Here is a 15,522-nt window from a genome sequence, read left to right on the forward strand (position 1 = left end):
ATCACTAGAAGTAAAATAGAATCTGTAAAAACAAAACAAAACAAAAACTCCCTGCAAACTAAAGTCCAGGACCGGACAGCTTCACTGGGGAAGTCTACCAAACATTCAAAAAAGAATTTATACCCATCCTCCTCAAACCATTCCAAAAGACTGAAGGGAAGGGACACTCCCAAAGTCATTCTATGAAGCCACCATCACTCTGATACCAAAGCCAGACAAAGACATTACAAAAAAAGATAATTACAGGCCAATATCTTTGATGACTACAGATAAGAAAATCCTCAAAAAATTAGCAAACTAAATCCAACAATACATAAAATGAATCATACACCATGATCAAGTTGGATTCATTCTAGGGTTGCAAGGATGGTTCAACATACACAAGTCAATCAATGTGATACACCCGATCAACAAAAGAAAAGATAAAAACCACATGATCATTTCAATACATGCAGAAAAAGCATTTGATAAAATTCAACATCCATTCATGATAAAGACTCTCACTAAACTGGGTATAGAGAGAACATATCCCAACATAATAAAAGCCATTTACAACAAACCAAAAGCCAAAGTAATATTCAATGTTGAAAAGCTGAAAGCCTTCTCACTAAATTCAGGAACAAGACAAGGATCTCACTTTCACCACTTCTACTCAACATAGTATTGGAAGCCCTAGCCACAGCAATCAGACAAGAATTGGAAAGGAAGACATAAAACTGTCATTATTTGCAGATGACAGTATACGCTGTATAGAGAGAGAACCCTAAAGACTCCATACAAAGACTATTAGAATTAATAAATGAATTCAGCAAGGAAGCAAGATATAAGATTAACATATAGAAATCTGTTGCATTTCTTTACAATGAAATATCAGAAAGTGAAAAAACAATCTTGTTTAAAATCATGTCAAAAAACTAAAATACCTAGGAATAAACTTAACCAAGGAGGTGAAAGACCTATACACTGAAAACTATAGAACACTGATAAAGGAAACTGAAGATGATTCAAAGAAATGAAAAGATATCCCATGCTCTTAGACTGGAAGAATTAATATTGTTAAAATGACCATACCACCCAAACCAATCTATAGATTTAATGCAATCCCTATCAAAATATGCATGGCATTTTTAACAGAACTAGAACAAATAATCTTAAAATTTATATCGAACCACAAAGGATCCAAAATTGCCAAAGCAATCCTGAGGAAAAAGAACAAAGCTGGAAGTATGACCTTCTCAGACTTCAGACAATACTACAAAGCTACAGTAATCAAAACAGTGTGGTACTGGCACAAAAACAGACATATGGATCAATGGAACAGAATAGAGAGCCCAGAAATAAACTCACACACCTACAGCCAATTAATCCACAACAAAGGAGTCAAGAATACACAATGGAGAAAAGACAGTCCCTTCAACAAGTGGTGCTGGGAAAGCTGAACAGTACATGTAAATCCACGAAATTAGAAAAATCCCTCACATCATATATAAAAATAAACTCAAAATGGTTTAAAAAACTAAAGATAAACATGACACCATAAAACTTCTAGAAGAGAACATAGGCAAAATATTCTCTGACATAAATCATATCAATGTTTTCTTAGGTCAGTCTCCCAACGCAAAAGAATTAAAAGCAAAAATAAACAAATGGGACGTAGTTGAACTTAAAAGCTTTTGCCCAGCAAAGGAAATCATCAACAAAATGAAAATACAACCTATGGAATGGGAGAAAATATGTGCAAACAATGTGACCAACAAGGGATTAATATCTAAAATATACAGACAACTCATACAACTCACTAACAATAAAACAAACAACCCAATCAAAAAATGGGCATAAGACCTAAACAGACATCTCTCCAAAGAAGACATAGAGATGGCCAAAAGGCACATGAAAACATACTCAACATCACTAATCATCAAAGAAATGCAAACCAAAGCCACAATGAGGTATTACCTCACACCGGTCAGAAAGCTTATCATCAAAAAGTCTACAAATAGGGCTTCCCTGGTGGCGCAGTGGTTGGAAGTCCACCTGCCGATGCAGGGGACACGGGTTCGTGCCCCAGTCTGGGAGGATCCCACATGCCGCAGAGCAGCTGGGCCTGTGAGCCATGGCCGCTGAGCCTGTGCATCCGGAGCCTGTGCTCCACAGTGGGAGAGGCCATGGCAGTAAGAGACCCATGTACCACAAAAAAAAAAAAAAAAAAAAAAAAAAAGTCTACAAATAATAAATGCTGGAGAGGGAGTGGAGAAAAGGAAACCCTCCTACACTGTTGACAGGAATGTAAATTGGTGCAGCCACTATGGAAAACAGTATGGAGGTTCCTTAAAAACTAAAAACAGAGCTACCATATGATCCAGCAATCCCACTCCTGGGCAAATATCCAGAAAATACAAAAATATTAATTTGAAAAGGTACGTGCATCCCAATGTTCATAGCAACACTATTTACAATAGCTAAGACATGGAAAAAACCCAAGTGCCCATAAAGAGATGACTGGATTACTGGCTTAAGAAGATGTGGTGTCATAAAAAAGGAATGAAATATTGCCATATGCAGCAACATGGATGGACCTAGAGATTATCATATTAAGTCAGACAGAGAAAGACAAATATTATATGATATCACTTATATGTAGAATCTAAAAAAACTGAATCTATATACAAAACAGAATCACAGACATAGAAAACAAACTTACGGTTACCAAAGAGGAAAGGACGGGGCGGGGGTAATAAATTAGAGGAGTATGGGATTAACAGATACAAACTACTATACCTAAAATAGATAAGCAACAAGGATTTACTATACAGCACAGGGAACTATATTCAACATCTTATAATAACCTATAATGGAAAATAATATGAAAAAAGAATATATATATGTATATATATATATATAACTGAATCACTTTGCTATATACCTGAAACTAACACAATATTGTAAATCAACTATACTCCAATAAAAAAGGCAAAAACGAGATATTGATATATATTCAAAAATTCTAATGACTATTTTAAGATTTCCAATAAGAGTAAATAGAAGAAAACAAATAATTTGACATTAAGGAACATTTTTAGCAGATGAAGGAAAACTACTCTCCAGATTAAGAGGGAATGAGAATCCATTTTTGAAATCCACATCAACTACTATAAAACTGAATTCAAATAAACTGCAAAACTTTGAATGCCAAGGAAAAGAGAATAGTCTTAAAAGCACTCAAAGAACGGAAAAAAAAAGATGTCCCACAAAAGAATGAAAATTAGATTGGCATGAAAATTCTTATCCACAACATTGAATGCTAGACTTTCTAAGGAAACAATTTATTTAGAATGCCACACCCAGTCATTTTATCATTCAAGTGAACATGAAAAATGCACTTTTAGACATGCAAAGACTCAAAAAGTTTACTAGCCACAAATTTATTTGGAAAGAATTACTGGGCTTCCCTGGTGGCGCAGTGGTTGAGAATCCGCCTGCCGATGCAGGAGACACGGGTTCGTGCCCTGGTCCGGGAAGATCCCACATGCCGCGGAGCAACTAAGCCCGTGAGCCATGGCCGCTAGGCCTGCGCGTCCGGAGCCTGTGCTCCGCAACGGGAGAGGCCACAACAGTGAGAGGCCCGCGTACCGCAAAAAAAAAAAAAAAGAATTACTGAAGACTATTTTCCAGAAGATGAACAAATGAAAAGAATGGAATATAAGAAAGATCTGTGAATGGAGAAGACAACTTAGACTTAACTCTAAATAATTTTTAGAAAGTTCTTAGAAGTTTAAGAGCTTGGAGACTTTCCAAGTTCCTTTTTCCCTACCTTTTAGCCTTTTTGCCTTGTGAAATATAACACACATACATAGAAGTACATAAAGAAAAATGTGATACTAATAAATTATTTTAAATGAATACTCTGTACCTGCATGCAGCCTAGAAGCAGAACATTGCCTCCTTTGTACCCTTTTCCTAATCAGCACCCCTAATGTTTTCCAGCAGCATCCACTATCTGACATTTGTAAGAATAACTTTTTACCTTACCCTACAGTTCTACCTAAAAAATTCATTCCTAAACAATATAGCATAGTTTTGCCTATTTTCAACTTTATCTAAATGGGTCATATGTATATAATCTTTTGTGAAACAAACACAACAATCAAGGCAAGAGAAGCTGAGCGATGTCTCAACTCCCCACAAGTCTCCAGGACTAGTATTTCAACCTTCCTCGGCAGCTGGCTCCTAGTTATAAGATGTTTTCTGTGCTAGCAAGACCATTTTATGCCTGCAACACCCCCTTGTCACACACTTGATCACGTACGTCTCCATTCCTTATCAAAATTCCTAAAAATGGGATAGCAACAGGGAGCTCAACCCATAACAGGCCAGCCATACCCATCCCAGGAACACCTCTCCACTTGACTCCAAGAGCCTGGAAGAATAAATGCGCACAACACCTAGAGCCTGCAAATTCTAGCCTACACTGTGGCAATTACCACTTTGTCCCAGCTCTTCAAGCAACACTGGTGCCTCATATGGAACAAATATGGATTTGGTTGGGTCCCTAGAGGAAGGAAACATCCTCCCTGGGAGTAATGTAAGGTCTGGAAGAGACAGTCTCCACGTGTATTGGCTTAAGCAGCTGCCTCTAAATGAGGGCACGCATCTGAGCAAGAAGGGCTTATAACTGGATGACCATGCTGCCTCATAACGACACAGTACCCAGTAACACAGACTGTCAGGTGCTTCCTCATTCTATAGTCCTTATAAAACACGAGACCAGCAAGGGGCAGGGCCTTCCCCTGAAGCACAACCCACAGTAAATTCAGTACTGGCCTGGTGACACAACTCCCCATGTGACGCCAAGATTATACATCTTGCATTTGTAGCAAATAAACCACCACTGATGTATCCTTCCCAAAAAATACTTAACTTTTAATCTAATCATGAGGAAACAATTAGACAAATCCAAGTTGGGAAATCTACAAAACAACTGGTGTAGATTCTTTAAAAAAAAAAAATCACAGTTATAAAAAAAGACGACACAGGAACTGTGCTAGATTAAAGGACACTACAGAAGCACAACGAAGCAGTGCGATCCTTCTGAAGTGAGCACTTTCATGAAGTGTTACTCTGTCTTCAACATACGCTCAGAGTTCAGGGGAACACAAATATGGCAAAATGCTCATAGTAGGGTAATATACTTAGGGGAATTCAAAATGATGGTATAATGTAAATCAGGGGCTTACAGCATTAAGAGGTTTTAAAACTAGCTTTTACTTGTAACTAGCAATTTTTAATGGTAACTAGTGACAGTATTTTTTCTCATTTTTTAAAACTTCCTCAAATGTTGAATTTCTCTGTCCATCACAGAAAAGTGATTTATGTTGCGGTTAAACAAAAAGGGACTCTAGAGAAATACTTACGAGAGCAGGTGGCAGTCTGCCACTCCAGACACTGTCCATATGGAAAAGAGATTATGTAAGCATTCGAGTCAACGCATCGCTTCGTGCTGCTGCACCACATACACTCCATGCCGTTGCTGGTACAGTTGGAACACGATGTCCTTAAAGAGCATGGCTTTTTGCAAGGCCTTGCATTTTGATTTGGACTAACTGGAACAAATCAGCAAATATAATTATTTCATTTGTAACTGCTTTCTAACACAAGTATACGAGTTTCGTTCATTTTGTTGTTTAGGGAATGTTTCAATTAAGCCAAGTGTGGGATAAAAAGTAGAGTAAAAATTATATGATAAGGCAAATGAGAATGAAGACGACATGTCAATACTTCTTAAATTTATTATCTAATTTGAAATTTCTAATACCTTGGAAATTTTTAATCATTTACAAAGGACATTAAATTGTATAATTTAAAATTTTTTTAAATAGAAATGTAATACATGACCTAGGTTTTTCTATCTGTTGGCTAAATATTATGTACACTAACATTATTTACTTTTCTAGCTAGCCATAATTCTATAAACATTCCACACCTTATCAAAGCAACAAACAATAAAAATAAAACAATTTACTATAAAATGTTTACACAAAATATAATATTTATCACACCCATTAGGATGACTATTTTTTAAATGTTGGCAAGGATGTGGAGAAATTGGAAGCCTGTACACTACTTGTGGGAATGTTAAAATGGTGAAGCTTCCATAGCAAACAGTATGGCAATTCCTCAAAAACTTAAACACAGAATTTACCATATGAAACAGCAATTCCACTTCTGGCTACATACCCAAAAGACAGGAAAGTAGGAACTGGAACAGTTATTTGTACACCCATGTTCATAGCATCATTATTCACAATAGTCAGTAGGGGGAAGCAACAAGTGTCCACCAATATATGAATGGCTAAACAAAATGTGGTATATACATACCACGGATAATTATTCATGTTTAACCAGGAATGAAATTCTGATATATGTTACAACATGGGTGAACTTTGAAGACATTATGCTAAGAGAAATAAGCCAGTCACAAATGGACAAACACCTTATGATTCCACTTCTATGAGATACTTAGAGCAGTCAAACTCAAAGAGACAGGAAGTAGAAGGTGGCTGTCAGGGGCTGGAGGAGGGATGAGTGAGGAGTTATTGTGTAATGGATATGGAGTTTCAGTTTGGGAAGATGAAAAAGTTCTGGAGATGGACAGTGTTGATAGATTAACAACAATGTGGATATGCTTAATGACAGTGAACTCTATACTTTAAAAATGTTTTAAAAAGTCAGTTATATCTCAAAAACACTGAAGGGAAAAATGGTTAAAATTATAAATTTTATGTTATGTATATTCTTCCGCAATACAAAATATAGTATTTAAAAAAAGAGAAAAGAATGCAATATTCCTTTCTCACTTAACAAAACCCCATTTCAAAAGATGGAACAGCAATGTTTCTCTTCGTTTGCCAACTGAAATAATAGATCTGTAAGATTAAAATGATTCTAAGTGAGTTGTTGATCTTAATGATAAATCTTTCTTACAAACACTATTATTATAAAAGTAAAACACATTAAAATATTAAGAACAGATTATTACTATAGTGTAACCTCAACCGTATGTTCATAATCTCACTATTTTAACCAAGAAATAAAGATTGTATAAAACAATACAATTTTGATATTTTCATAAGTTAAGGCTGAGGTCACTAATAGTAAGTGGGGAATGTGAATAAAGATAAAATATACATTGAAATCAGCATCATAAAAAGATGGTGAAAGTTACTTCAGGCCTACACAGCATCACACCATGGAAGAGGGTAGTGGGAAGAAGGGTTGGAAACAGATTTTTAAAGAACACTAGTTTACTGGACTACTTACCAACAGGTTTTTCACAGACAAGACCATCTGCCATAGAGGTACAAGGATTAGCTTTTAAGCCTGCCACTGCTGCCCTTTCTAGATACGCACAGAACCCAGAATCATTGGGTTCACCAGGAAGCCACTGTAGTGTTGTGTTTGTAAATGGTGACATGTCTTCCCATCCCCAGTAGGATATATTGATCTTGCGTAAGCCTACCCAAGGTGATACTTTCTGCAAACAATAGCAAAAGGGACATTTTTAAAAAGTAAGATGTAAAAATCCTGCATCATATTCCTTAGCAAACAGTTCACTATCATTAAAAATTACATTTGAAAATATATAGAACTGCCTTTCTAAGGACTTCGAGTACTAAGGATAATTAACAATTCCAGCACATCTTAGAGAATGATGTATAATAGAACACTACGTTTAAAACATATTTTGTGTTTAGTGACATGACTGGGGTCATTTCTTTAGCCCTCATGAACCTCAGTTTCCTCTTCTATAAAATGGTGATATCTGATATAAATACCTATCTTATGAGGGAAGACCATTAAAAAAAAAACTTAACATATTGTGTTGCTGCTACTATTACTGCTACTTCTGCTGCAGCTACTATTACTACTGTTACTACCAATCTAATAAGTTGTGGAGTTAAGAATCTAAAGCTAAATTGACATTATATGCACTGTGAGAAAATCGAAAACAAAATCAATGAACAGTATATAAAGGCTGAGTGAAGACTTCACAACAGGTTCACAAAGGACTAGGAAGAAGAAGGTCCTCTCTCCTAGTTCAGACCTCTACTAGTACACAAGGACCTTAGTGCAGTTTTAGATAAATCAATGTCATCTACTTTCAGTGTTAAAGAGATCAAGAAAACTAATAAAATCTTTGACCCGGATGCCTAAATTTAATTAACAGAGGTTGACAAATGCCATCAAACTAAACTTTCTTAGGGCTCTCAATAATATTTCAAAAGTAGCTTAAAAACAAAATATATGCTGTATTTATATACCTTATTTTAATCATTACTTAATTTTAAAACATGTTATTCTAATGAGACTGAAAAAATAATGATATATTCTTGGTCCAAGGTACTCTCTTTACAAAATTTTTTAGATTATGAACACCTCTTTTTCTTTCCTTGTTTCTGCTTTAGAGTTATGTTTTTCTTTTTGAGATTTTATTTTTCATTTTTTCTAGCTTTCTTGAGGTATAATTGACAAATGAAAATTACACCTATATAAGGTGTATGTTTTTTTTGGTATATGTACACATTATGAAATGATTACCACAATCAAGCTAATTACCCATATGTATATATATCATATTTTCTTTATACATCCATGTATCCATTGATGGACACTTAAATTATGTCCATAGCTTGGCTATTGTGAATAATGCTGCAATGAACATAGAAGTGCAGATATCTCTTCAAGATACTGACTTCATTTCCTTTGGATATATACCTAGACATGGGGCTGCTGAGTCATGTGATACTTTTCACTTTTTGAGGAAACTCCATACCATTTTCCAAATTGACTATACTGCTTACATTCCCACCAACAGTACAAGAGTTCCTGTTCTCCTCATCTTTGCCAATATATGTTACCTCTTATCTTTTTGATAACAGCCATTCTAACAGGTGTGAGGTGATATCTCAATCGGTTTTGATTTGCATTTTTCTGATGATTACTGCTGTTGAGCTGTTTATCATATATCTGGCTGGCCATTTTTATGTCTTCTTTGAAAAATATCTATGTCCTTTGCCCATCTTTTAACTGGGTTATTTATTTTCTGTTGAATTGTTTTAGTTCTTTATGTATTTTGGACATTAAATCTTTATTAGATGTATGATTTACAAACATTCTCTCCCATTCCATAGGTTGTCTCTTCATTTTTTTTTTTAATTTATTTTAGGCTATGTTGGGTCTTCGTTGCTGTGAGCAGGCTTTCTCTAGTTGCAGCAAGCAGGGGCTACTCTTTGTTGCAGTGTGCGGGATTCTCATCGCAGTGTGCGGGATTCTCATTGCAGTGGCTTCTCTTGTTGTGGAGCATGGGCTCTAGGCATGCGGGCTTCAGTAGTTACGGTACGTGAGCTCAGTAGCTGTGGCTCTAGAGTGCAGGCTCAGTAGTTGTGGTGCACGGGCCTAGATGCTCCGTGGCATGTGGGATCTTCCCGGACCAGGGCTCGAACCTGTGTCCCCTGCATTGGCAGGCGGATTCTTAACCACTGTACCACCAGGGAAGCCCTGTCTCTTCACTCTTGATTATCTCCTTTGCTATGCATAATCTTACTAGTTTGACACAATCTCATTTATCTATATTTGCTCCTGTTGTCTGTGCTTCTGGAGTCACATCCAAAAAATCATTGCCCTGACCAATGTTGAGCTTTTTCCTCGTGTTTTCCTCTTGTAGTTTTACAGTTTCAAGTCTTAATGCGTGTAAGTCTTTAATCCATTTTGAATTGATTTGTTTATATGGTGTGAGATAAGGATCTACTTCTGTTCTTCTGCATAAGGATATCCAGCATTATTCATTGAAGAGATTGTCCTTTCCCCATCGTGTGTTCTTGGCACCTCTGTCAAACGTCAAGTGATCACAAATGCTTGGATTTATTTGGGGCTATTATAATGTGTCTTGGTGAAAGTCTCTTTATGTTTAATCTATTTGAGGTTCTTTGGGATTTATGGATCTGGATATTCTTTTCCCCTCTCCATATTTGGGAAGTTTCCTGAAATTATTTCTTTAAATGAGCTTTCTGCCACTTTCTCTTTTCCATGAGGGCAAGCCTGGAGCCTGAATCTGTGGGTGCAGGCCTGGATCCTAGGTCTGAAGGGCCAGTCTGGCACAAGAATCCACTGGGGTAGGACTGGTAACTGAGTACAAAGTGGTGAGCCTGGAACCTGGTCCACAGTGGCAGGACTGCAGCCTGGTCCATGGGCCAGTTTGGAGCCTGGAACTGGGGGAGCCACCCAGGAACATGGATCCACAGGGCTTACCTGGCCCTGGATCAGGCCATGAGCCTCAATCCTATGGACTGGTGCTGGGGCAAGCCGGGCACCTGGGCCAACAAACATGGTCATGAGGCTGCAGGAGCTAGTCTGGTACCAGGGTCCACTGGGGCAGGCCTGGTCCTGAGTCTTTGGGGTAGGCCTGATGCCTGAGTCCATGAGGGGGGGCCTGGTACCTAGGATCATAGGGGAGGGCCTGAAGCCTGAGTCCACTGGGATGAGCCTGACCCTGGGTCTCTAGAGGTGCTGGGGTTAGACCTCCAGTTAGACCTCCAGTGCTGGGGTCTAATGCGGAGGTGTGGATCCTAGGTCTCCTGTAGCCTAGGGACAAGGGAGACTAGCCTGGAGGCTGAGTCTGCGGGTGCCAACCTGCAGCCTGAGGCCACAGGAGCCAGTGTGGCACTGGGATGTGCCTGGCGCCTGGGTCCACAGGGATCATCCAGGCACCGGGGTTCACTAGAGCAGTCCTGGAAGTAGGGTCCAAAGCAAAACCGGTGCTCATTTCATTCTCCTTCCCCTTTGCAGAGGGTATTTCTCACCCTTTCTCACAGTGCTTCCTGTACCGTGAAGGCTTAGGGGAAGGATGATGCGGGTAATGTGAAAATGTCCTTTCTACCATCTTCAATGAGTGTTTTCTTATTTCTGTGTTCCCCCCACCGCCCCCAACCCGGTGCTATAATCTCTTACCTGGACTCCTTAGCTTTTGTAAAGGTATTTTGTATACGGATGATTGTTCAAATCAGTGTTTCTGTGAGGGAATGAGTGCTGCAAATTCCCATTCTATCACCTTGCTGACATCATTCCTAAACATTTCTACCTTAAATATACATAACAATAATTTATGTTCTCAGTTACCAAGCTAATAATATTATAATGTGAAGTAGTTTCAAAACTCCACATCATCTTTTTTTTTTTACATTACTGACTGTCAGGATAGAGAAAAATATGTCCCTCTACCTGAGTCTTTAACAATATAGAAATAAGATATATAAATCCAGTATTTATTCTAAATATGTTGTACAAATGGTCCTAGAGAGCTTATAAAGAAGCCATAGACCTAGAAATTTATAGTGTATAATATAACAATTTTCACACAGAAAATACTCAACAAATATTTCTTAAATGAAATTAAAGTATTATGAATATTCATTATAACAGTAGATCTCATATCACCTAGTAGAGTACTGTACACATAGTAGGTAGTCAACAAATTTTGCTAAGCAAGGCCATTAGAACAGAGATGCTTATTTTCCAACATCCAATTCCTGAGACAGAGATAGTGCTTAATAAACAATGTTTCTAATTATAAAAATACACATGCTGCTTTGCCTTGTGATCATCATATATTTCATACTTATTCTCAAAGATATTTTGATAACAAAAAAGCTATAACATTTTTATAGTACTTGATAATAACAGCAGGAATCAATCCAACATAGCTATTTCAGATTAATGACTGTGCTTCACATTACAGCAACTCTGCCTATATTTCTAAACTATCTATAGTAAAAACAAATCATTTAAAATGAAATATTATTCTCTAAATCATCATAATAAGAATCTGCAAGGAAGAGGAGAGGAACAGAAAAATAAGCAGTTGATAAAACATTTAAAGTAACTATTACACAGTAAATGAACTGGACAGGCAGTTGAAAAATGAAAGATAAATTACTATATTATGAAAATTAACTGCAGCACACCATAAATCATTGCAACATTTCATTAACCATTTCTGATAAGTAAATGATCATTTGATCCAGGATACCTGTCTAAAGTGCATGAATTTGTCAATCTTTATTTGCTACAGAAGGATTACCTTAAGTTTATACAACTGCAATGACTCAGGATATAATTCATTTTATATAAAGATATGCTTAGCAGAATGTCACCTTGCAGAAAATTCCACCTTTGAAATTTTGCTAAAGCTCATATTTCTAATGAAATAAAACATTCTTCATTTATAGGGCAGGCTATGCCACAAACTACTGAATCTAAGTTCATCATACATCCAAAATAATTGTTGGTCTATCTTTATGACTTATAATCATAAGCATATATATACTACTATATATAAAATAGATAACTAATAAGGACCTACTATATAATCATAAGCAAGAAAAAATGAGCACTTACATAAGAAATCTTGAAATATGAAACTTCTAAAATAGCATATTTCAAGGTTAAAATGTAAAAACTAAAAATAATATATTTTAAACAAGGAAAAAAGCAATAGAGCTCAAATGCCAAACTCTAGTACTTTCTAAAACCCAAAGAATGTGGATCTACCAATAAGACACTCTTTATAAGTTATACATATTCAGTAGAACTAATTTCAAAATGTTCATGATAACTGAATCTCAATTTTGTAATTAAAGAAATGAAGCTCTTGGTGGTACAAGAATATAACTAGATCTTAAATTATGTTGTATGCTCCATATGACTAAAAATAAAACTTTACAAATAATACCCTGTCAATATTTTCTAAAATATTTTTTAAAAATCAATAGATCTCTCCCAGATGACACCACTTGCATCTTATCCTCAACCATAAGGCTGGTAGCTCTCAAAAAAGGCAAATTAAGAGAAAAAACAGAGGCACTTCTCTGACCTTACAAATATCTTCATGCGCTGGCCAACTCAAAGTCCTGCAATAATTAACTACAGCATTACTCTAGGAAACTCCTTAAGTCCACATTACTGGTCAGGTATCCAGCCTCTATCTTCATACATCACCCTGTGTGCATCTATCATTGCAATTATCACACTTTGGTATAACTGTGTTTGTATTTCCCCCCCATAAGCTCTTTAACAACAGTGATTGGTTTTGATCTCTATATTCTCAGCAAGCAGTAGACTGCCAAGTACAATGAAGGTGCTCAATAAATTTGTACTAAATGAATGAAGATCAGCCCATCCTTCCCAGAAATATAGCTTCAGTTCACACAAAAATGGTTTTACAGATCAATTTTTCATACAAATTTAATTATTATAGTTTTTCTTTTCCCTATTAATATCAAGCATATAACATATGTTTGACAGCCAAATATCACAATGTGATATCCACGTAAAATTTTTGAATATTTATAAAAACTGGGGGTATAATAAATTTATCAATTTTATTAATGGGCGGAGGGCTTTGACTCTACAGATATAAAATGGCATTAGAAATTAAATTATCTGTATTGATACTCATGAGAAATACACACACTAATACCACCACAAAAATTATGGCAGGCAGTAATAATGAACTGAATGTTCATACAAACATTTCAAAAGAGTATGTGTTTAAGTTCCTCTAATTTTTTAACATTTATACAAAAACTGTTCTTATATCACTTTTTAAAAACCAGATGCTTGTTCCCCTGTTATTAGCAAAAGGAAAATCAGTAACATGTATTCCTATTCTTTAGCATAAATCAGAAATGATCTTAAGAAGGAAAAGGTCCTAGTATAATTAGTGGGGCTGAGTGGTGGAAGGCTTTGTGAAGTGGAAAAATTAAAACACTAGTCTGGGGAAAATATTTTTCTACAGTCAATATCAATATTATTAACTATTCACCGAATAAATTCATTTAGTTACTTAAGAATTCATTATCTAATTAGTGACTCTTGGAAATAGTAGTTACAGCAGTAGTGGAAACAGACATACAAAAATAATCTTTAAAATGCAAACAATAATAACGATAACTTTAGTAAACACTAAGAAATAAAATTTATCTATGCTCTTCACATACAATACCTAATTTATTTCTCACAATAAACATATAAGATAGCTATGATTACTATCCCAGTTTACAGATGAGGAACGTAAGCTGGGGAGGTTAACTTGCTACTAAGCTGTGGAGAGAAGGAGTATGTCCAGACTGCATGCTCTCCATCATTTTGATACGTTGTCCTTGATGCTGCTTAAAAATCAGCTATACCAAGGAAGCATTACTTAACTGTTTCAATAGCAAGCAATTGGTAATCTTTGCTCTGAAAAGTTTTCAAGCCAAAACCATATCCACTGCACTGCAGAGTGGAGTTCTGTAGCACCAACAGACCCTTGTCCAATAAAAGTCATAACCTAAGGTCAAAAAAAGTCATTGAGATCTAATATAGTTTTCAAAGCAATAGTTGAATTATAGCCATATCTCCATTATTTGTATAGAAATCATGCCACTTTGTGGATTATTTACCACAGGGTGTCTATGTGTGTGTGTGTGTGTGTGTGTGTGTGTGTGTGTGTGTGTGTGTGTGTGTGTGTGTGTGTATCTTAAACTTTGGCCAAATCTTGTACATACCTCACATCCGAGGTATTTATTATTGTTTAGCTTTATCACTTACCTGATCTATATTGAGTTCTAATTTCATTTTGACACAAAATACAAAAATCTTCAATGATGCTATGACAGTTTATATTATCTTAGTATATTTCAAGTATGTATACGAACTACATAAGGTATTTTAAATTAGATTTAGTAAATTATTTCTAAATCTCCTACAACTTAAGAGTTGACTATATTTTTTCTTTTTTTAATTGACGTATAATTGACATATAACATTATATTAGTTTCAGGTATACAAAATAATGATTCAATATTTGTATATATTGTGGAATGATCACCACATAAGTCTACACTGTCACCATACACAGTTTTCTTGTGATGAGGATTTCTAAGATCCACTCTCTTAGCACCTTTCAAATACATAATACAGTATTATTACCTATAGTCACCATGCCATGAATTACAGCCCCATGGCTTGTTTATTTTATAACTGTAAGTCTGTACCTTTTGACCCCCTTCACCCATTTTGCCCACCCTCCACCCTTGCCTCTGACAACTACCAATCTGTTCTTTGTATCTTTGAGCTTGTTTTTTTGTTTTTTTCGTGTGTATGCTTGTTTCTTTGTTTTAAATTCAACACATAAGTGAGATCACAGGGTACTGAAATCTTGCCATTTGCGACAAAACGGATGGCTCTTGAGGGCATTATGCTAAGTGAAATGAGTAAGACAGAGAAAGAAAATGATCTCACTTACATGTGGAACCTAAAAAAAAAAATCCAAAAACAATATATATCACAATATTACAAATATCAAATCATTATGTTGTCTACCTGAAACAACATGTCAACTATACCTCAATTTTTAAAAATGTCCTCAAGACATTTCAAGTAGCTAAATGAGATATTTCAAAACAATATTTAGTAAATTATTTTCAA

The 15,522-nt window shown here is 35.9% G+C and overlaps 1 protein-coding gene across 2 annotated transcripts in view; it reads right to left on the reverse strand.

Moving 5' to 3' along the window:
- The window catches only part of ATRNL1 (attractin like 1), a 705,727-nt gene that overhangs the window by 540,359 nt on the left and 149,846 nt on the right, over positions 1–15,522 (reverse strand). For both annotated transcript variants that reach the window (XM_059054362.2, XM_067024581.1), the window contains exons 16-17: positions 7,318–7,531; positions 5,412–5,600 (exon numbers count right to left, since the gene is read on the reverse strand). In XM_059054362.2, coding sequence (XP_058910345.1) covers positions 5,412–5,600; positions 7,318–7,531 — 403 coding nt within the window. The remainder of the gene's footprint in view (positions 1–5,411; positions 5,601–7,317; positions 7,532–15,522) is intronic.

The sequence above is a fragment of the Kogia breviceps genome, chromosome 2 (genome assembly GCF_026419965.1).
Source record: "Kogia breviceps isolate mKogBre1 chromosome 2, mKogBre1 haplotype 1, whole genome shotgun sequence".
NCBI lineage: Eukaryota > Metazoa > Chordata > Mammalia > Artiodactyla > Physeteridae > Kogia > Kogia breviceps.